The following is a 24,354-nucleotide window of genomic DNA, read 5'->3' on the forward strand; positions in this document are numbered from 1 at the left end:
CAAAATAAACTGACAGCAAACAAAGGAATAATCTATGTTTTATTTAAAGAAAAACTGTTAATTCAACATATATTTATTAAGTGCCAACTGTGTGTCAGACTCTGTTCTAGGCATTGGAGATAATAGAACAAAACAGACAAAAATCCTGCCCTCGAGGTGTTTGTAATTAGATGGAGACAACTATAGCCCTTAATATGTTCCAGGCACACTTCAAAAAGCTTTTCATATATTTCTCATGTAATTTTATGAGATAGCTACTATTATTACCAATCTGAGAGACAGTTTAGATAACTTTCCCAAGGTCACATACATAGTGAATGGTGGAGCTGAGATTCTAATCTAGGCAGTCTGACTTGAGATGGATTTAAAGCATTGTAGATAAACTCCAGAGTGAAATAAAGTTGATAATTTTCAAGCTCTAATTAAATTCCTGATGATATTTATGCCAGATAAAGAATTAATGCTGCTGCTCTAATAGAAAAAAGGGATAACATTAATATCATCTATTATAATAAAAGCCTAGGGAAGGCAAAAATAAACATGGTTTGCTAGTCAGGCTTCCAGAAATCTCTACCATTTAGAATAGAAGGCAAAAAGGACTTGTGAACCCCCTAAGGCATAATTTAAAAGCCTGAATTCTGAAGTGACTGTGGAAGAGGCTCTTAGGCCATTGCTCACAGTGTTTTCACTCCTCACTCATACAAAACTATAATGGGCTCAGTTATTTAAGTTCTCAGACTTCACAAGGTAAGGAGGAGAAATTTAAACAAGGAAAGGCTTCCCGAGACAGAACAGTGGAGAACAACAGTGGCAGTTGACAATATGCCACTAAGAAAAGAGTAAGAAAAACAAGTATATTATTACATGGAACAGTAAGCATGGTCATAAACTATTAACCAAGTCTTCATTTACAGACATTTCAACTGCCAACCCCAAAATATCAGATTACGCGGATACAATTTTAAAAAGCAAGAAAAGAAGTAATATATCCATATATTTAGGTATTAATCATGGGGTGGGGGGAAAAAGAGAGAGAGACTTTTGCTGGTGCTTCTAAAGTTTGCTATAAAATACTACTTTGCAAAGGACAAAAGTAGTCATATTTTGCTAAATACAATACTGGACCAAAGGTCAAATTAAAGAAATCAAAGCATACAAGTCATACATACATTCATACTTAACACATTTAAGCATTATAATGATTATTTACATTGGATTCTAGAAGTAGTTTCATAAAATTAAGAATATCATACCTTGATCGCTGAATTGGGTCACAACCCAGACAAGTGCAGTGTCGTGAGAACCTCAGCCCTTGCCAAGTATCTGTTACCAACCTCCTAGCTGGGATTTCTGCTCTAGCCTCCAACTGACATGTGCATCTGAAAATGCTGGAATGAGGAGTCTAATTCTAGGAGGTGAGGGGTGCCTCAACAAATTAAGGCCTGCCCTGGGAAACCTGAGAAATGTGTAGACTTTGTTTTATAAAGGGCTAAATATGTTTTCAGGAGGTGTTCTCCTTTCAAGTACAGATACATTAACTATTATTTACTTTTAGGCTTACATTGATATTCCTTCCCCATGGTTAATTAAATGAAAAAGAAAGAAAAAGAGAGGCAGAATCAGAGCATAATTTGTAAAAATAAATATGCCAAAGCAGAGGGATTTGATTCCAAGTTTTGTGTGTGGTTAGGAGCCAATATATTGGACTAAATTACAAAACAATAAAATTGTGGTTTGCACCGGAGAAAACGACAGTTTTAAACTATAGGCCTTGTAGTAGGTTTCAGTACAGTATCAGGTTGACATACTGTAAATACTAACTGCTGTTTAAGAATGTTATTACAGATCTAATTCTAACACAAGTCAATTCAAGCCTAACTATTAAACTAGCTACATTTCTTATCTTGGGATTTCAGACAGAGTACATTTAAATGTATTGTTGCCATATTCTAGGACAATGCTGCTATATGATAAGGGAGGTGTTTCTTTTTTGAGAAAGATATTACTGTAGTGTAACATACGTGAAGGAACTAAAAAGCTGCACAAAATGGAATGTTGCTTAAGGAAAGACTAAAAGTCAATAAAAGCTTTTTAATACTATTTTAATATGAAAGATAAAATACTGACTGAATCACCTCCAAATTCAATTCCTCTCTACACATGAGAAATTGCATGTACAAAAAATGTCCTGCCAATATTTTATTTCACAAAGCTACTGAAAATATAACTTTCCTACTCTAGTTCTGATGTTTTCCATATAGATTTTGTTAAACCCATATTTCCCATTCTACATGATTAATATGAACTGATGAAATATCTTTGCAGAGGAAACAAGTACCATTTGTTTGAAATGTCGAATTATTTTTTGTTTTTCTTCAAGTTTTTAATATTGGTATGTATTGAATTGCCTATTTAACTCTCCAGTGACTTAAGAATTAAACCCATATTACATATTCTTTGACTGTAGATCTGTATACATATAGTAATGCTTTTCTAAACCCGTATTCATATTTAACATTTTACTTAAACACACAAAACAATGTTTAGTATGAAAACCATTGCATATTCACTAAATTTTCAGGGTCTTTGAAATGTAGTATCATATTTTTGTATAGTCCATAGTGTTGTAACTCTATATGGACATCACATCTGATTGCTTTTTGCTTATGGTTCCAAAATGAGAAAGACATAAACATTACAATTTTTTCAGACTGAGCTAATTTTAAAGCTGAAAGAAAATGCAATGAGGCAGGACTTTAGTTATTAAGTATTCATGATCAAAACCAAGAGAATTAGAAAGATATGGTAAGAATAGAAGTTTTGCTTCTTTTCCCCTATTTTGTTCCTCCCAGGCAATTGTCTTAGTGGATTCAATCCCAGGAAATTTATAAGAACCCATATTATACGGCTTGTTTTTCTAATAGCTTTGTTCATTTATTTCCTGTTGTGTCTTTTTCTCTCTTCACTTTGAAAATATATATTTTAATTTGCACTCAATACGGGATAATTATTTTGAAGAAATTTCTTATCTATTGTTACCTGTTAAGTCAAACTGTATGAAATTGCCAATATTTTACCATTTTAGAACTATAAACTCTTTTCAGTAAAACAAACTGGTGTTGCCAGATGCTGCTAAAGAGGCAGAACACCACGTGGTAATGTTTTATACTTGACTGACTAAAAATTCTGCCTCTTGCTTGGTTGTGCACAGGGTTGCAGTGCCAAATCAAAGTGAAACTTAAAGAGTAGCTTCATATAATTGTCACATCTATTTATGCCAAAAATTTTATACCTGGTTTCTTGATAATTTCCATTTTTGTCAAAGCAGGGAAATAGGTACCATTAATAGAACAAAAGGACAAGGTTGCCATCAATAAATTTCTATTACACAGTATGTCTATCAGAAATCAATACTGTTGACTTTACAGCACATTCACTGGATGGTATGTGATTGAAGGATGCAGTCAATAAAATGCTCAAGTAGTACAATATAGCAACTAAAGCAGAGTGACTAAAAGGAGCTGACAGAAAGAAATGCTGTTCAAAACATAAACTAAACCATATTACTAAACAATTGGGCAAACCTATTTTCTATAGCAATAGAACAGTAGCAAGTAAATCAAGAAGAGTATGTTGTTATCAGAAAAAAAATGTCTCAGAACAGATGTTGCAGAAAATGAAAATTGAGGGAAAAGCCAAAATCTTTGTGATGCTTTGGAAATAACTGCCACAACAGCAAACCAAAAGTACATGCTGCATCTGGACTTATAGTCAAAAGGTTGATGTTAATGCATTTCTGATACTCTGCCTGTCCATTATGCTCCAGTCTACCTCTCACCTCTTTCCTTTCAGTCCCTGTAAGAATACATGAGATACCCTACTCCCACTGTATGGACTACTACAAGGACTTTCTTAATTTTTAAATTTAATTCAAAGCCATCATGAACCAATGTGGATCTTTTAAATTATGTCTAGTTGTGACTCAAATGACTCTATGAATCTATATTAACAGTGACCACAGGGCTAATCTTAGCCACAACACAGGATGTTAAATCCTATGAGTAGTGTGGCTAAGGTCAGAGGACTCCTTGAAAACACAAATACTTTAGCACGAAGTTTTAACAATAATACATGCATTTCATCATATTAGAATGTCAGAGATAAAAGCAGATATTTATGGCTCACCCTTCCCCCCCAAAAAAACTGTTTGCATTTTTCCTGTTCTTTAAACTAGAAAATGTATTCTGTAAGTGTTCTTTGATGAGATAATAATCAATTCCTATTTTCCTAAAAATTTTTTTAAACGCACATTTACCTGGTACTGACTAGTATACTTGATTTTAAGAAAGGGTAAGAACATAAATTATAACTATTTCTTCATTATGGAAGTAAGTATATTACAAAAAGGCTTTATAAAAATCTTGCAGACCTAATGTAAACATCTACTCATTACTAATGTACATACTAGTAATATGATAATTTATATTTAATGAGTACACAATATTTGATATTCACTTATTTCTATAGCCATTGAAACAAATTGGAATTTAGCTGTGATTTAATATTTCTGCTGAAAAGTACAGAGTAGTATATCGTATCACTGATAGTTTCAATAAATAAAAAAGGACAATCAAAGGGCTAAATGAGATTTTGGAAATCCTCATTAGTTTCTTCACAAAGGTAATTTTTTTTTAATCTAACAATCACAATACCATAAAACTAAGAGCCCAACATTTGCCAGGCAATTTAAATACAATCTCATTTAATCTTCACAGTATGTGCAATGAGGTAAGGTTCTATGGGGAAATTTGTACTCTTAAATGTCTTACAGCTGGAGGCAGGACAGTGGCCAGCGATGCATCTTCTCTTGAATGAGATGAAAACCTCCCTGACAGTGACTTTTTGTAAAAGAAATATTGAGAGCCCAAGATGTGCAAAGATTTCTTCAAATAGGTGCATCAGGTCCAGAGGTTATTCATTTGCTAAATCTTTTTCTTGAATAGATAGTAATGTAAGGCTTACGTATAAAAGGACAACAGCACAATGAGGTATTAATCTTGTCAAATTCTGCAAGCCTGAAACTTGCTTGCATGAATCCTGGGGCTCACGAGTAGCTGTGTACATAGAGGCTGCATCTACTTCTTTGCAGCCATCTCATTTAATCTAAGTTTTTGTTGTTGTTAATGTTAACTTGGTAAATAAAAATGAAATCTGAGAGTAAATATTCTCTTTCCATCAATTGGTGGCCCACCTAGAGCCCATTATCAACATGAATTAGCAAAAAAAGCAGGTTCAAAGAGTTGAAGGACTTAGTCACACCACCACTTGGGGAGAGTCAGGATCTACACCCTGGCTTTTCTTACAAATGCTTCTTTACGTAGAGCTGCTTAAGGCTGCACATGTACCAGCATTAACAACTGACATTAAGACTACTCTATATGAGGGTAGGCTGCATGGTGGATTAGATCATTAAGTGACCAATTATACTGGTTTGCCTGAGATTATAGGATGTGAGACTTTCACTGAGTCCAGGACACACTGGGATGGTTGGGAACCCTAAAGACCATCCCTTGATATAATCTATTCTAGGAGTTTGGGTAGATAAATTATGGGATTAGCTACATGCACTTATGGAAATTACTGTATCTTCATCATGAGATCCAGTAACGTATAAAATCAAATGTCAGTGAATGATCATAAAGATATTCTAAATCACAAGTTCTAAGTGGCAAGCTCAAAAAAACATATAAGAAGTCTAAAATGCATTTCTAGTAACTGAATTGTCTATAATAACACAATTCTCAGCAGTTTCACTGGAACAATAGAACCTTATCAAGTACTAAGCCATGGTCTACAAATTTGCAATCAGAAGCAGTTTAAAATTAAAAGTTAAGTGTTCTAAGGTGTATAAAAATTCTATTGCTTTATTTTAACATATTCTCACTCAGCTCACTGAAAGAAATATCACGATTTGAACTTCTTTATTCTTACGAATAACTTTTAAATTGTTTAATTATAATTATCGTCTAATAGCATTTGAAAAATAACTACATAAAGCTGGGAAAATCTGAACAATAAATTATTCTAGATGTTTGCTAAAACAGACTATTTGACATGCTCCAAAGTATTTGGTTAAGTTGTGAGATAGCATTTCAATAATTTACACCCTTTTTAATAAATATGATAGCATTGCCTTTCATTTGTTTAACAGTTTTTTTAATCTTCTTTGCTTAGCTATCTACTGTATCTGGCTTATGATGTCTTCTGGGCAAGTTAATAGTTTATGAGGGATATTTTATATGAGAGCTCATAGTCTAAGAATAAATTTGGATATTGTGAACCTGAAAAATTCATTGCTAGGACAATAAAATGCACAGGCGTAGAGAGATCCCAGAAACATGCATACTTCCTGTTACTATGGTAATAGAATTTTGAAAAATCTGGGCTAACTTATTTCTCTGAAAATAGTATCAGGAAGACCAAAGCTGAAGTCCCATAATAACCATTGCTTCTGTCCCCAGATTCACTGTGTATTCATCACCTATATTTTCACATTTATGAAGCTACATTAGTGAGGATAGGGCATATATACGTTCAATTACTGTAGGAAATGACAGAGCACTCAGATGAAGAATCTACTACATATCAACAAAATTGCAAATTTCTTTAATTTTCCTTATGTACCCTTATTAATTTCACAGAATAATACTTTATATTTATGTTACACATTTCTGCCAATCATAGTTTAGATAGACATATGCCAGAATACGTATTCATTTCTATATATTTTTCTGGAAAATATTAATATTTAATTTACTCACTGATGAAAATAATTTAAAAATGATGGAGAACTCATTTTAAGATTAGTCATCAATGGCTGAAGCTATACACCATATCCTAGCAAAAGTCTAAGGTTCTTGTCATCATCTCTCCATGATTACTGATGATACCGATTTTATTCTTTCTTTCCATTATCAAGGTTAACAACCCAACGATGACTACTATTTATTGTATTTGTTATGTGTTGGAATCTCTTCTAAAAGTTTTCCATTTAATAGCATTTACAGCCTATAAAACCAAATAATATGGATCTCTGTGTTATCCCTATTTTGGGGAGGGGAAAAGTAAGTTTAGAGAAGCTAAATTACGTCTCCAATTTGAGAAAAACAAAATTTGAACCTTAGGTGTTTTGCTTTTTTTAAAAATAAATTTATTTATTTATTTATTCATTTTTGGCTGTGTTGGGTCTTCTTTTCTGTGCAAGGGCTTTCTCTAGTTGCGGCAAGCGGGGGCCACTCTTAATCGCGGTGTGCGGGCCTCTCACTATCGCGGCCTCTGTTGTTGCGGAGCACAGGCTCCAGACGCGCAGGCTCAGTAGTTGTGGCTCACGGGCCCAGTTGCTCCGCGGCATGTGGGATCTTCCCAGACCAGGGCTCGAACCCGTGTCCCCTGCATTGGCAGGCAGATTCTCAACCACTGCGCCACCAGGGATGTCCCGAACCTTAGGTTTTTGAATGTTAAAATTCTTGCCAAGAGAGTTATAGGAAACATCTCATTCTCTAACGATATGGCCTATCGACAATATTCTAATACTATTTTTTGTATTCTGTTGGTATCTGTAGTTATAAATACTATTGTTTAGAAAATCTGCATTACCTATGATAAAAAAGATCTACTAAGGCATTCATATTCCCAATATTTTAGTACATGAAAAGATAAAACATTTTTTCTGTTTCTTTTCCCTTTTCTTCCTCCTGTTTTTCTTCTGTTTCACATACTAACTTCTCCATCATAAAAAAGAAAAAGAGAAAAAAAAATGTGCAGATAAAAAATCTACTAAGGCATTCATATTCCCAATAGTTTAGTACATGAAAAGATAAAACATTTTTTGTTTCTTTTCCCTTTCCTTCCTCCTGTTTCTTTCTTCTGTTTCACATACTAACTTCTCCATCATAAAAAAGAAAATCAGAAAAAAAAATGTGCAGATTCACTGACACATCATTTGTATCCATATTTTAATACTTTGTCCAGTCTTTTAAAATTTTATTATGAAACTACTACAAAAGTGATCTTTGTCCCTCACTAAAGTTTCATTTTACCTTCTTCTTTTACAATTTATTCCTTCCTATTTCCCCAAAGCTAAGAATACAGGACCACACATACTCTCAGTAGCGTTCCCTCTTTAGGTTGAGAATCTACTGAAGAGTAGATTCTTTTCTTTAAATGGCTGATTCATTTTCTTCCTTTGATGTAACATATATTATGAACTTATATCTGAAATTTTAAAAGAAAAGGAATCCTAAATGCAGAGGCCATTTTCAGTCATTTTAAAGTGTTATGAACTGAATTGTGGCCCCCCTCAAATTTGTATGTTGAAGCCCTAACCTTCAATGTGACGTATTTGAAGACAGGGCCTTTAGGGTGGTTAAGTAAATTTAAATGAGGTGATAAAGGTGGAACTTTAATCTGCTAGAGCTGGTGTCCTTGTTAGAGTCAGAAACATCAGAGCTCATTACTCTCTCCCTCCAAGAACCACAGAGGAAAGGTCACAATCAGAAGGTGACAACTACAGGCCAGGAAAGGGAGGCCTCACCAAAAATCAACCCTGACTGCACCTTAATCATGAACTTCTAGCTTCCAGACTGTGAGAAAATACATTTCTGTTGTTTAAGCCACTCAGTCTGTAGTATTCTGTTATGGCAGCCAAGCAGACTAATACAGGAAGTCATTGTATTTACACTAAGTATCTCTCACAAACATAGTCTTTCTGTAAAGCTGTGATTGTTGGTGAAAAAAATACACGTAGAGTCTAATAAATGGTGCTTCCGTTTGTCTAGATGCTGTGGAGCTTGCCTAAAGGAAAGAAGTTCAAATATCCACATGGCTAAGAAAGATGCATGAAGTTAGTACTCAGGTATGATGACAGCAAAGTTTCTCCTGCCATTTCCTTTTGCCCTTAAACGGGCTATCTATGACAATGGACATACTATTTTACAAGAGGAGGTGTTTATGTCCACACTATCCTTATTACAGACAATTATTTCTATGAAATTCCTATAACTGAAACATTATTTTATTTTTCATAACACTCAGATAATTTAAATACCTCTAAACATAGAAGAGAACTACCATGAATAGATCACAGCATACAAAAAGTTTTATATTGAGTCTCACAGCAATTGCTGAACATTTACATTAACAACTTCCCTACAGGTTATATAAAATAGTAAGAACAGATAATAGTTGTCTAACAAAGGGAACAGAGATGTTTCCGAACCTGTATCTCTTTCCGTGGTAAAATTTATTGAGACAGATTGGAGGGGAAAAAAAGAGAGAAAGAAAGAAAGAAAGAAAGGAGAACGGGAGGAAAAGAAGAAGGGAGTATAGGTTTCCGTATTTCTATAGCCAGTAATACTTTTCAGTGACTTGGTTCCTAGATGTAATGCACATTTATGGAAAGCATCCTAACTGGATAATTTTATAAATGCTAAATTTGAGCAGACTGAATCAAAGGACCTATATAATTAAGTAAAATTAGCCCCACCTGCCCCATTTCTTTATAGAATTCATCATAACCTCTCAAGCAGGTACAAAGTTCGTATTTCATCCTAATAAAAATAACATAATTCTTATTTGCCTTTGAAATCATGAGTCATCAACATATAACTGCTTGAAATATATTAAAATAAATTAATTTTTTTAAATCATAATTTGTAGGTGCCCTCATGTTAGAAATACACATAATCTGAGAAATTTCAAATAGTTTATAGTTACCATAATTATGATAATTTAAAATATACCTGTATTTTTAAATTTTCTAAATTTACAAATTTTAATAGGTTTATTTTAATAAACTATGAAAAATACAACTAAATTAAGAATTTACCAATTAAGAGCTAATATTCATTTTCTTCCAAATGGGAGTAGAAAAACAATCAAAACAACTTTTAGACCCTGCTACAAAATTATGCCAATTGGTCAGGGGGTGTGCATGACAAGAAATAAATAAACATAATATTTTATGTTTTATAAAATTCTGTGAATTGTTCTTGATAAGGTCTAAGATAATTAGATTAGTATGATAAATAATGACATTTATGTAACAGAAGATTTTTCATAGCATGGCAAGTAATCAACAGGGGCCAACAAATGATTGGACACTCCATGACAGATATACAGTTATAAGCTCTACTATGATGTCAATTAAGAGTAAGAAAGTTAAGAAAACACATTATTGGTAAATCTATAGATGACACTGACTTTTAAAATGACACCTAGACGCTGCTTTTTTAAGCAGTTCTAGGAAATTGATTTTTATTAACAAAAATTCCTATTCACAAAATGTCATGGGGTCATGGAAAACATGACTGATAACAAAGACATTTGTTTTCCAAAGCAATTATTTACACTTGTTTAAACGTATACATTGCCAGGTCATTCCCCAGAAAGTCTAATTCAGTAGGTATGGAATGGGCCCAGGAATCTGTACTCCATGATACAATTGTTCTGCTGCAAAAAACTTTTAGAAATCCTTATCCACAGCAGACATTGTTTCTGTCTTCATATGCTGTGTCATTTGGGCATTGTGCAAATCAGGTCAATAGACTAATTGAAATTTAAAAGTTTATTTGACTATAGAGATGTTAAAGTGATATTTTGTCTGTACCAAAAATACATTTTAGTCAATTATTTGATCTCCATTACAAAAATTATTTCCAAAGTTACACTTCCCTAAGTATATTAACAGAGGAGACTAATCATATTACAGTATTTATAATATTGTAGAATATTCTCCCCCTCAATAAGTTACACATTTTCCTTGACATTGTGCAAACCATGAGTTAAAAATATGGGAACTTTCTCTCTCTCATTTAGAGATTCACAAGAGGGAAAACTTAAAGAGCACCTGACTCTCATGTTGGTTATGGCAATGGTGACTTAGGATCTTCTTCTGATGTTAGAAAAGCAATGAACTTATGTGTTGTTAGTTTATAGACCTGTTTGCATGGAGATGATGAAAGCTTAATTTATTCCTGGTGTACTTTGAGAGCTACCTCAATGATTTCACCTATTTGAAATGCACAAACTCTCCCTATTTTGTGCACAGCCAGATGGGAAAAGTGCTGAAGCAAACCTGGTTTGAATATGTAAAGCACCAGGCACATGACATACCTGATTATAGTTACTGAAGAGTCAAACAAGGTACTAGCTTATATTTTTAAACCCAATTATTTACCATAACTCTGAAGCTCATTTTGTAATGACTGTCAATCTAAAATTTTGTGAGATAGTTTATAAAAGAGAATAATAGTTTATTTTGTTTGCTCAGTCTAGATATATAATATTTTTGCTTAAAAAATAATGTACCAGAAAGCTGAAAGTGATCTTTGCTCTTCATAGGACAAGAAGTCAAATCTCTGTTTTCTGAGCTGATAATTGTTAAAAATCATCTTAGAAATAGTCACCCAGCTGCTTTACAAGATGTTAGGAGTTGGAAAGTCTGTCACCTCTTGTGATAATCTTCTCCTTTCCACTTTAAGAAGTCCTTATTTACTCCTACTAAAACACTATGGCTGAGATTTAAGATCATTTTCTCAGCTCCACAAAAATTTTGAGTAGCTAGTCAGTCTCCTATTTTAAAATAACCCTTCAAACATTGGGATGAGTCTTGTCCCCTGCCCTTGGTTACTAGCTGTGGGGAATTAGAAAATAATAAAATCACACATTTGTTCAACATAAAAATATTAAATATAATTTCATTGTACCCTGGTCTTTAAAGACTTTTTGCTTGTGTTAATGCAGTTCATCCTCAAAATAACCCAATAAGGATACTTTTTATATTTTTTAAAATTTTAATTTTATATTGGAGTATAGTTGATTAACAATGTTGTGTTAGTTTCAGGTGTACAGCAGAGTGATTCAGTTATACATATACATGTATCTATTCTTTTTCAAGTTCTTTTCCCATTTAGGTTACTACAGAGTATTGAGCAGAGTTCCCTGTGCTATACAGTAGGTCCCAATGAAGATACTTTAATTGCTACAGGCCAGTTTGTTACGTGTCAGGTGATAGGAAAACACATGGCAAAAAAAGAAAAAATCCACCTGTTTACATCCCAGTAGTTATAAAGATAAACTAAAATAATAAACATGAAGTACTTTTAAAAGTAATAAAGTACTTCTCAAGTGAAAGGTTGTAACATAAGTAATAATATACCACTATTATGTTATTTTTCATTCCACTGGATGGAAGAAATTTTCACACACATTGAGGTATGGGGAAGTCAGTCTGGCTTATACATGATTTGGCTTGAACTAGAACAGCCTACCTTATGGCCTGTCAACATGCATTGTATGTCTGCTTTAACCATTAAAGAAAAGAATGAATTTAAAAATCAAAATGGAGTAACTGTGTTTCAGGCATCCAGGATGGAGCCAGGTGGCCATTGTGGATGTGGTTTCAGACACATTCCTGCATCATTGGGAACTTGAATTTTATGAACTGTATCAGACTCAAGCACACCATCAACTGTTCTCAAAATGACATCTGCAAGCAGCAGTCAGCTGCAACCTTATTGTCTCAAGGTCTTCCCTTATAACTGTGCAACCATTTCAGACCCCAACCAATACTTGCTTAACAAGCACCCTTACTTCTTGCCAGCTCCAATTCTAATTCCTGACAAACAACTTACGTAATTTTGCCTTTATAAGCATCCCCCATTTTGCAGCCTGGTGGAACACAATTCAGGTGCTTCCTGAATCTGTGTCTCCCGGGCTGTAGTCCTCATTTTGGCTCAAATAAAACTCTTTTATATTCCTATTATAGATTGTTTATGGATTATCTCCATTGACACACTGCAATGCCTTTACCCATCCCATAGGACCTACTTCCATTTAATTTTTAATTTTTCTCTCTGAATCATGTGTATTCTAAAAATACATTAAAGAAACTAAGAAAAACAAAATCAGTTATAATAATTCACAAAATAGTTCATGCCAAGAAGAATAATGTAATCACACCAAGTTCTTATATTAATATCCGATTTTTATTTCTCAATATCTTATTTGTTCTTTTAAGTGAAATGAAATTATTAACTTTTATAAGTCTTAGGGCCAGCAAGATTTTATAATTCTATTTTTTCCTGCAACACAGTTTTCATCAAGTCCTTCTCATCTTTCTTGATAAAGTTTCTTTTTGTCTGCCACATTCTTCTTTTAATTTCCTCTAATACTTTTATCCAGTGCTTAATAGAGGATTTCTCTAGTTGAAGGCAATTTACATCTTAGCCAATAGCCCTATGCTTATCATTGCTGACCCATAATAGGAACACAGTAAGTTTCTGATGAATAAATGCATGAATAAATGAATGAATAAATAAAAGAATGACCTTTCAAAATTTGAACAACTCAGTGGAACACGTGTTGATGAATCAACGTATGAGCACACAAGTTTTCATCTTTGCAGAAAGTCCTAGGTTTAATCTTTCCATCAAATGAGCTGGATGGGGTTGCTAAGTACTAGCTCATTGTCAGAGAAATAAAGAAAGTATGTTCCACATGCTTTATATACATCAACTCATTAATTCCTTCCTATAAGTTTATGAGTTTATGAGGAAACTGAGGCAAAGAAGAGTGAAGTGACTTGCTCAACAAGATCCAAGAGCTAATAAGTGACAGAACTGGGACCCAAACCAAGGAACACCAAAGCCCACACTTTTCAGGGTTTTTGTTAATGGGAAAAGTACCTTTAAAACTCTATATTTTAATATAATGATTTATGAGTTAAAATTCATATTAATTGCCAGTGAAAATTTCTCAAAACCTGTTCAAATTCTAATTTTTAAGTGTTTCTTTATATACAACCTTACAAAAGATAGCTCATTCACATGCTCTCTTTGCTCTTTCATTTAGACATTTCTTCTTAATATGTTTGCAATTATTCTGAGGTCTATATTACTAAACACAGGCTAACATAAGTTGCAGTCTTGCTAATGTTTTGACATTTTCTACAAAAATACTTTCCTAAAAACACCTACCTGAAATTACCAATTAGCTTTCTTGACATGAAACAGAGTAAGAAAAAGGTTCTTTTACTCAGTTTTGGAATCACAAAATACTTTTAGCAATTTAGAGCACAAATTTTCATATGAAAAATCTAATATTTCTCAGCAATTTCTTTGAACAGAATATAGGCTGGCTTGTGACATTTATGAATACATTATTTTAAGGAACTATAATTTTGCTTGCTGTATAAACAAACATATTACATGGGAGCATATTGTAATTAAATTTTATAGTGTCCACTTAAAAGTTTTTTATATACTACAGAATTTTCTGGAAAGAAAAGATGCCTTGTTCCTTACATATACTATAGAAATCATTTGGTGTATAAAAAAGTTAAAGAGACTTTTTAAACATTTGTTGTGGATAACAGACATAAAACATTCAGAGGTAGTTCCGTACCTGTTTTATTGGAAAGTCTAAATGACACCATCTTATCAGGAATATTACATACATTCCTCACTGAAGCAATGCAGCTATAATTAGCATAGTCCTGAGGTCGAAGATTCTTTAGTTTTAATATCTTTGTTTCACCCTGAAAATGTAGAAAAAGTCATTAGAAAAAGTCAATGGTAACCAAAATTAATAAATGGATGAATCATGGCATTGTATTTAAAATTATATTATCAAAATATGGCAGATTGTCATTTTTTAAGGAAAATGCCCTAAATTAAAACAAAAAACAAAAAAAAACTGTCGCATTTAAAAATCAAACTGTAATGTGCTTGGAGATAAAAACTGACTACAATGAAAATTCATAGCTTTTTTTTTTTTTTTTCAAACTAGCTTCCTAAGGGGGGAAATCTATTTCTGGTGGTAGTTATGCAAATTATTATGCAAAGATCAGAACAGTGTACTTAATAATGGAGTTTATTCAACAAACACTGTAACCTATGCAGGCTTCAACATGAAATGTTATGAAAGAAAAGGATTCTGAAGAGCCAATAAATGAAACACTGCTGGTAAAACAAAGTTAATGAGGTCAATCAAATGATAGATAATTAAATTAAATATACATAAATATTTTGTGTATATGGAGCAATGACAGATGATAAATCTTAAACTGCATTTAAAAAGTATTCATGAGTGTTTCTATATTATTATTATTCGTGTTACTTTATGTTCAGGAATTCAAGGTTTAAGTTTCCTGGGTAAATCTGCAAAATTGCAGATATAGACTCAAATCAGGCAAGCGGTCAAAAATGTCTTACACACTCTTGATGAGCCAAAAAAGACCATGCAAAAACACTGAAATTGTTCAAAAGATAAAAAGAACAAACAACAACAATAAGAAGAGGAAAAAACCTGCCCAATTCAAATAAGGTCTCCTGGGATTTCTTTACCATCTAAAGTTATTAATGCATCTCTCAAAATAGTTCCTTTCACAAGTAACTTAATTATGGAGATGGTAAAAAGTCTCCCAATGACATCATATTTGGTAGAGCTATTTTTAAAATGTTAATTTTTTCCAGATAACATCTGTACAGAACCATGTGTTTCTTTCATTTTACTTAAGTATCATCATTCAAGTCCTAAAAATTGCAATACTTTGATACACTATTCAGAAGAATCAGAATATTTAGTGATTTAATACATAAAGACACTGCCTGTTCAGTTGCAGAAAAAAAAGCTTGCCCACACATATGCAGGCACACAGAGTTTTCCGAATGTCAAATGAGTCTCTCCTTCAGTGTGCTTGGGTATTTGGCCATAATTCCTTTCATTCATTGTCAAAATTCAGTCTTAAAACAGTCACACCTTTAGCATTTTCCTCAGTGGGATAAATAATAATCTTCTAACTTTCAATTTTTCTTTAGGAAAGACATTGCCTTTTTTCTGTATAAACAGACACAAATACACCCCACAGGAATACACACAGTCAGAGTGTATGGTTCTAGAATTTATATTGGGTTGGCCAAAAAGTTCGTTCGAATTTTTCCATAACATCTTATGGAAAAATCCGAACGACCTTTTTCGCCAACCCAAAATTGTAAAACATGCTCTCAAAGTATTACAGAGTTCTCATTTATATTAACCATATACAATGCATATAAAAGTGTGCTTAGTTACAAAGCATAGTTGAAAGAATGTTATACTAGAACCTGTTGACTCAGATAATTTTTTGAATGAGATAATACATCTTACTCCTCCTACCTCTGTGACTGTTGTTGCTTAGATTTCTTCACTTTTCTTTCTCCTCTCAACACTTAATTAACTGTTGGTATTCTCTGGAATTCTATTTGTTCTACAGTTAATCACACTTTATAAAATTCCCTTAAATGATTTTATCCTTGCTGATGAATTTATACTACAAGTCTGATGAATTTATTCCTGGCCCCCCTCAAGTCTTTATCCCTATTCCAAAATTCTCCCTCAAGTTTTAGACATATATGCCAATTTTTTACCTCAATATGTCCATTTTGATGTCTCATAGGTACCTAAAACTCAACATATGCAAAAATGGACTTCAAGTCCAAATCTACTCTTTCTTCTTTAGTAACAGGAATCTTAGGCTTTCAATTATTACATCTTATTCATATATTCAGTATCTCTATCTCAGATTTTATTGACCTTTCAACATGTTCAATTCTGAACATTCTTTTATTTATTTTTAAACGTAATGCTCTAAACCCAACATTCAGCTGAGAAATTTCTGATTGTGCTTGGTATAGTTTAAGAATCCAAGCAAGCATTATCATCTAATCTAGAATCAGGACTTTTTTTTAAACATGGGAATCTGATCATGCCATTTCTCTGCTTAAATCACAGGAATAACATGGTATTGTCCTTACCATAAACATAACACTTGTTAACGTGACTGTCAACCCTATATGACCTGCATTCTCCTTGCCTCCCCAGTCTCCTCTCATTTTTGTAATGCCTTACACACATTCAGCTTCCTTTGGCCACAGACCCTTTGCATATGCCTGGTTCCTCATCTCTCTATGCCTAATCAATTTCATCTCATTCTTAAATCCCAACACTCCTCACTTCCACAGGTAAGTCTTTCCTTACTTTCTGGAAAAGGAGAAATCCATTTTTATGAGATCTGCTTATATCTTTTTATAACACAGTCTCATTTTTCCACTTATTTTGGTAATGGATTTATTTTCTACCATACTCCTCCCCTTGCCAGTAAGTACCTAGAGGGCAGAGATTATGTCTGTCTTGTTCTCAGCACTATGTTCTAAGCACCTAGCACAGGACTTAGCATAGAGAGACACTTTTTAAATGAATACTTTTGCAATTAAAAGTACTATGACTACTTATCGTTCACCACTCAGGGTTTTGCTTTATGCATATTTATTTATCCAGAATTTATTATCTGCTTGGCACCTGATATGAACTCAACAGATGTTAATATACATAGTCAACATTCTAAAAGGAATCATGCAGTGATAACAATTCTCAAATATATGCAGAGGATGAACAGTGCCATTTAGATGCATATTTAATGATAAAGTCTCCTTATTCACATAGAATTAATCATATTCTGCCAGTATTTCTTGTTTCTATTTCCACTGACAAATTATTTTTTAATCCATATTTTCTGGATACTATTTCAACACTTCGCTGAAACTGTATCTTCTAATGTCATTAATAAATGCTCTTTTGTTAAAATTCAATAAATCTTTATTTCTTTTTTATGCTTCTGTACTTCTCTGCTTACTTCTAACACTTTAGATTACCTTTGCTATTTTGACAGTTCCTTGTGTGTAGGTAAAAAATTAGAAATATAATAATTTAGACACCTTTTGGTTGTATTCTATTTCATTTTCTATCTACTATACAAATGTCAGTCTGCAATCTTCTACTATACTATATTCCTAGAGCAATCTGATGCATTATCATGGTTTCAATTAGCATTTATATATAGATACCTGACAAATTTCTAAGCAAAAAAAAAAAAAAAAAAATCACACTTAAAAACCATCACCAATAGTATTGTAATTAATGAAATCCTGCTTTTCAAAACTTTTCCTGTCCTTTTAGTTGCGATGTTTGCTAGCCATTACACTCTGGCACTTGAGTTTCTCCCCACCCCATCTGGATCTCTTAAGATAATCTATCCTGGTTTTCTAATTCTTTTTGACCATTATTTTTGTTGTTGTTTACATTTATCGACTTCTTCTTGCATTACAGAGCCCTTAGCCCCAAAAAAGCCACTACATACTTTGCCAACAAACAAGTTAGACTTGCCTCTTCTGTTTCTAGACTGAATTTTTTCTCTCTTGGATTCCCCTTGACCTCTCTATGCATGTCCTCTTCCACCACCTCTATCTATACCTCTGACCTCTAACCTAAGTTCTTCGATAACTGACTGATGAAGATTTTCATCAGTAAGACATAAAATGTCATATCAAACTCAATGAGTTCACCATTCCATTCCACTTACACTCACTGCATCACCTCATATAAATTTTCTCTTCTGATGTTGTGCTACTTTTTAATGATCACCTTATCATTCTCCTCTAATCCAGACTCAAGACTCATGTCATCATTCACACTTCACTGTTTCTCATTCCCCCACATTCAATGGCATCAAGTGCCTTAGATTATTCTTTAGTTTTTCTTTCACAAATGACCTTTGCTTTTCAATCTATAGGCATGATATTTGCTGTTGTCCCTCATCAGCCACTGATTTAATGAATACGGCCTGAGAGCTTATTTCGGCTAAGGTAATGTACTGCCTAGTATCGAGAACTGTCGCTCTCCTTTATTCTAATCTCTCTGCATGCTGCCACAATACTTGCCTTCATCATGTCATTTTCATGCTAGAAAACCCTAAATAGCTCTCCTACTCTGAAAGGTTATTTCAAAAACCTTTAGTGTGTCATTTGAAACTCTATGCAGTCTAAGCAAATTTACTTTTTTCTTATTCCTCACACAAATTAGTTTATTTATTATGTATTTATTATTTTTATTTAATATTTATCCCCATCAAATTAGTTTAATCCCTATTTTAAGGTGTCTTTTTATGATTTCAACTCTGCTGTTTTTTTAAGAAAACTATCCCTTGATATGAATCTTTTTCTGTTCCCGTCTAAACCGAAGTGCAGTTCAAAGAAATCTGTATCTACTCTGTAAACTCTTTTCTGACCTTCTCAGTTAGAAGTAAATTCTCTTCCTTTGGAACTTCTATTTCATTTTTATACCAAAATATCTATTTATAACTCACTATTGAGTATTTGGTTATGAAATTATCATTCAATGTGTTGACTTATGTTCTTTAACTGAATCATGAGGCCCCTAGGGGCACAGTTATCTTATATCTCTAATAACACCTAATAGGGAGCCTTTTATATCCATTGCTTAATAAATATTTGTTGGTTGACAGGATATGCTTAAAATTGGTCTTCCCACTCATAATATTCTGCAAGAAGTAATGTAGTTATAATATATAATCATAATGATTTTTAAAAATAAAAGGTACAAAAGTATAAAATCTATAAAAATTAGACTTCATTCTTCCCATTATGCATTCTGTCCTTTGTGTATGATGCTACATTTCTTGTATCATTCTTATTACTTTGTAATTTCTCTGCCCTTTCTATAATACTTGCCACATTAATAATCAATTGGAAACTGTCTGATTCTTTCTCTGTAATTTTTCTACAATTATTTTTACTTGCACTACTAGAATAAATACACCGTCAATTCTCTTGCTTCTCCCTATTCTTTGTAAAAAAATAAAAATTGTATCACAGAAGTCAATCCTTTCAAATTCTTTCAAATGTTATGCCACACTTCCTGTCTATCAAATTTTACGAGATCGTCAGTTTCTTGACTTAAATTAACTACAACCATAGAGGAGGAGCTCGAAAGTTCTGTTTCTTGATCCTCACGCTATGAAGCGAAATCTGATCTCTGTGAAAAAACGCATCATGCTATACACTTATGTTTCAGGTACTTTTCTATATATATGTAATAGTTCAATGAAAAAATGTTTAGACAAAATTAACTATAGCCTTACTCTAAGTACTTTCCAAATGCTGGGAACACAGTGAAAAATACATTAAACTTTACATGTTTGAAACAATAAATATCTGAACAAAGATAGAGAATGATTTTTACAAGTATTAAATGCTGTCAAGTAAATCAAACAAGGTATGTGATAGAGAGATGGAGATGTGGTGAGCTATTCTGGATAGGACATTCTGAGAGGTATCTCTAAGGCTTTTAAGCTGAAACTTGAATGACTAGAAGGATGTTTGAAAGATGAGTTATCACATATAGTATGATAAAGATAGTAGGAACCAAAACTGAGGAGACCTAACACAGTAGTAAGGTTGCCCTGTTGGAGGGTTAGATAGAAAATCAATGTGGCTGGAATATAGAGAAATGAAGACAATTGATTGACATTAAATTTCACAGCCTGGAAGAGGCCAGACTAGATGGGCTGTGAGAGTAGGTTTTAATTTATTCTAATACTATTTTGTGTTGAATGCCACTTGTCTACCTGATTATTATTTTTTTTCAAAACCTGCCCTCTCTTGTTGGAAAATATTTTAAACATGATTTCCACCCACCATAGCTGTATACCCATTAAACAACAAATGCCCATACAGTTATTTTGAATATTTCCATACAGCCGTTATTTCAAGGAAAAGTTTTCAAACTAAAAGCTCTTACCCTTCAGACAGTCTCTAAAAGTATTTTTCCTACATTCTATTTTCTGAGTTAATATGTTTTGTCTATACCAGTTGTATTTGTTCATATGTTTATGTATGTTTTTTGTCATTTACATTATATATTTATATTAATACTGCCTTTTCCATTGTATAAGATAAGGCCACTTTAAATTCCATTCCTGCCATTTGTGCAGTGCTTTGCATGCTATCAACTCAGTCAAGATTACTGACAAGAAAAGAATAGAGCCAACTCACTCTCCTGCACATAATGTTTTCAGTAAACCTTTTTGAGCCACATTGACTCTAATAGTAGTAATAACAATAAAAAAAAATCTTTATATTAGGGTAAGCTGAAAGACAGATTTAAGAAGCTGAGCTAGGGGCCGTCCACAGAAGAATTGAACAGTCAATTATTAGCAAGAGCATGTAAATGGAAAGTAAGCCCCAAGGGACTGATAAAACAATCAAGTACATTTGAACCAACAGCAATGAAGCTATGGCCATTAAAATACAGAGGTCATTTTTGTAGTAGATGCATTCCGGAAATATTTTATATACCTAAGTTCTTGTGATTAGGAATGCTGCTAGTGTTTATGTTATCCAAAAGTAAAGACTACAAATTGGGTAGTAATTGAGATTTTAAGGCTTAAATGGCCTTACTGTTGAGATGACTCCCACTCTTTAAAGACCAAAAAATATAGTCCAATAAATATAACGGTTTGTGCACAGCATATCCTAGTTAATTCTTATGCAGATCAGAGCAGCAAAGTGGACACATGAGAAGGACAGACAAAATGGAGGAATAACTTTTACTGTGAACTCTAGGTCCACAATTGGCCAAAGTTCAGCTCTCATTTGACTGGAGAATCGTTTTGGGTGAACTAAGATGATTTACATCTTGCAGTCAGGAAACAAGTTACCAAGGTGTCTGAGCTTACGAGACAGCCATCTAGGTTAATATGTAAGATTCCTCTATGTAGTATGTCAAAGAGGGAGAGGGGCTAATACAGACAAAATCTGTAAAAGGAATGTAGAAAATAACAGGCAGAGTTAAGGAAGAATTTGAACCCCACTCAATTAATTCACCACATTCAGGAAATGAGGAAAGCATTCAGGCTGACTCTCTTCCTCTCAATAAACTACTCCCAAAGCTCAGAATATTTTTAAAAACTATATCATAATGTATAACAAAATAGAGACTATATAAAACATGTGTGTGCATATACATATGCTATCAAATGGCATGTACGTATACATATGAGTATATTTATAATGATTTAGACTTTACTACTTATAACTGTTTTATTGCATAATATTAATTTATTTTGTTGAACATATAAATTTAATATTCTGTGATATTGGAAGTCTTTTTTCATGTGAATTTCCATGAGTTGTAAAAAGGAATTTTCAGTTGATTATTGTCTAATTGTATAATTAGTCTAATTAGCCTAATTATAACTAATTACATAATTGATGTAAATATGTTCAGTCTTGTAATTAGATGGTGTAATTACAATACACAAGATGATGTCATGAACATCTTTACAAAAGTTCTTGAGAAATAGCAAGAGTACATATAGTTTGTAAAATTTAAGTACACATTTCTTTAACATTCACAAAATTATTTGAAACTCCTGTATTTAAATTTTTAAAACTACTTTTTAAATAAAATAAATAAAGGGAAGGCATTCTATGCATTAGTCAGTGGCCCTTACCAATGGTGACACTGTCTAGTGAAATAATGCCCATAGCCTGAAGCAGTATTTCTATTTTACTTAGAAAAGGAATTGAAACTTTCTTTTAATATTTACTTTCAGATATCGGTAAAAAGAAAAAAAAAACAAACATTCCAATTTACACTCATTTTTTGTAGCTCTAATGACTAATTTATAATAAACTTCTAAATAAATAACAGTATATGCTAGCCGACATCTTCCGTATTAAATGAGTGGAAGTATGAAAAGGATAATTATTCCTCTTAGACGTATATGCTTTTTAATTCATATCGGCCTCAGGAACACATACCAATTTCCTTCTGGAAACATGATCTATAAAAAGGCATAATCAAGATTTTGTATTTCTACAGGATGGTGAAATAAATATTCACTTCAAATTGATATAGGTATTAACTTAGTATGAATGTGCATGTGGGGTAGATATATCTCACTATCTTTGAAATTCTGTTTTATTTAAAACAAGACATTGTTATTGAATAGCAAAACATAATATCTTTAAAAGAAATTTAATTTTCTAATATTAAAAATAAGCAGACTTATGATCTGTCATTTGAATCCTTCCATGATATAGTCCCAGCATACCTTCCCAGCTTTACAGTCCACTGTTCCCCACATATACCAATTATTATTCCAGCCATCCAGAGACATGGCCAGTCTCTGAAGATTTTGTCTTCCTTCTGTATATTACACATGCTATTGCTCTCCATCCTGAATGTTCTCTCCATAGCACTATTGTGTGCCTCTTTTTGACAATAATTTCTACTTTGTATCATAATCACTGTTTACTTTGACTTCTACCCATGTTTATCAAAGTTAGAGGAGGAGCCTTGCCTAGTAGCCTCTATATCTCTGATAGAGAGTTGCCCATATCTTGCACAAAACAGATCTCAGTCATTTTAACTGGATCTTAGTTACACTATGAAGCCACAGAGGTGATAGATCTATGAAAATAAATTATTATTGAAGTACTCCAATACAAACAAAGCTAAAATGGAAAGTTTTTTCTTCATAAAGTACACACGGCAGTTGATGGGAAACAATAGTCCAAGAAATCAATAACACCTAAGAATACATATACATACACACTAACCTGATAAGCAAAAGGAAAAGTGAACACCATTCCTATCTCATTATAAATGGCAAAGCCATTACAGGAAGGCAAAACAAAACAAAACAAAACAAAGACTATCTTGGGAAGCATTTCAAGGATACAAAAAAAAGTTAATTTTAAATCTAAAGCAAATATGATATGTAGACCAAATAATTAATGCCTTTATTTCAATAGCATAATTCTGAATAGTTACTTCCAAATGTTTGGGTTACCTTTTAATGTAGAGAAAAACAACTAGATATGATAACTTTGTAAATTGGAATCTACATAAAAATTGTGCTTTATCATTGTAAAAATAAAGACCACACGCTAAATACATTGTGTTGCTTTCTACTGCTGGACAACCACAATTCACTGTCCTTCCAAATTTCCAATGCAGCTAGAAGCTACTAATGAGAACGTAGTTTGTTATCAAGTAGATTCATGGGTAAAAATGTTCTTTACATCGTATTTGTCTGTATTATAAAAATGTGCCCTGGAGGCTGGAATCAGTCCTGGAATTCTCAATCTATTAATTCTAAATTTTTCATTCAACAGAACTTTTAGAGAAATCCTGCTTATTCTGTAATTCCCTATATTTGAAATTATACAAAAGTAATAATGTTATCATATGTGCCACCCCCTCCTGAAGAAACTGTGGACTCAAGCAGAGTTTCAAAATGGCAGCCCAGAGGGTCAAATATAGAACTCTGGCAGCAACAGGTGGTATATTGTTTTCTAAAAAGTGGGCATGCACAGCAAGCCTTACCAGTTCTTATTTTCATACTACATAACCCCCTCCAACAGATCACATATTTATGTTACCAGATAGTTT

General features: G+C 32.9%; 1 protein-coding gene across 1 annotated transcript in view; it reads right to left on the minus strand.

Annotated features, from left to right (window-relative positions):
* MDGA2 (MAM domain containing glycosylphosphatidylinositol anchor 2) overlaps nt 1-24,354 on the minus strand; it is an 811,172-nt gene that overhangs the window by 276,692 nt on the left and 510,126 nt on the right. The window contains exon 5 of the mRNA XM_061182503.1: nt 14,464-14,596. Within this exon, the coding sequence (XP_061038486.1) occupies nt 14,464-14,596 (133 nt within the window). The remainder of the gene's footprint in view (nt 1-14,463; nt 14,597-24,354) is intronic.

This window comes from Eubalaena glacialis, chromosome 2, assembly GCF_028564815.1.
Source record: "Eubalaena glacialis isolate mEubGla1 chromosome 2, mEubGla1.1.hap2.+ XY, whole genome shotgun sequence".
NCBI lineage: Eukaryota > Metazoa > Chordata > Mammalia > Artiodactyla > Balaenidae > Eubalaena > Eubalaena glacialis.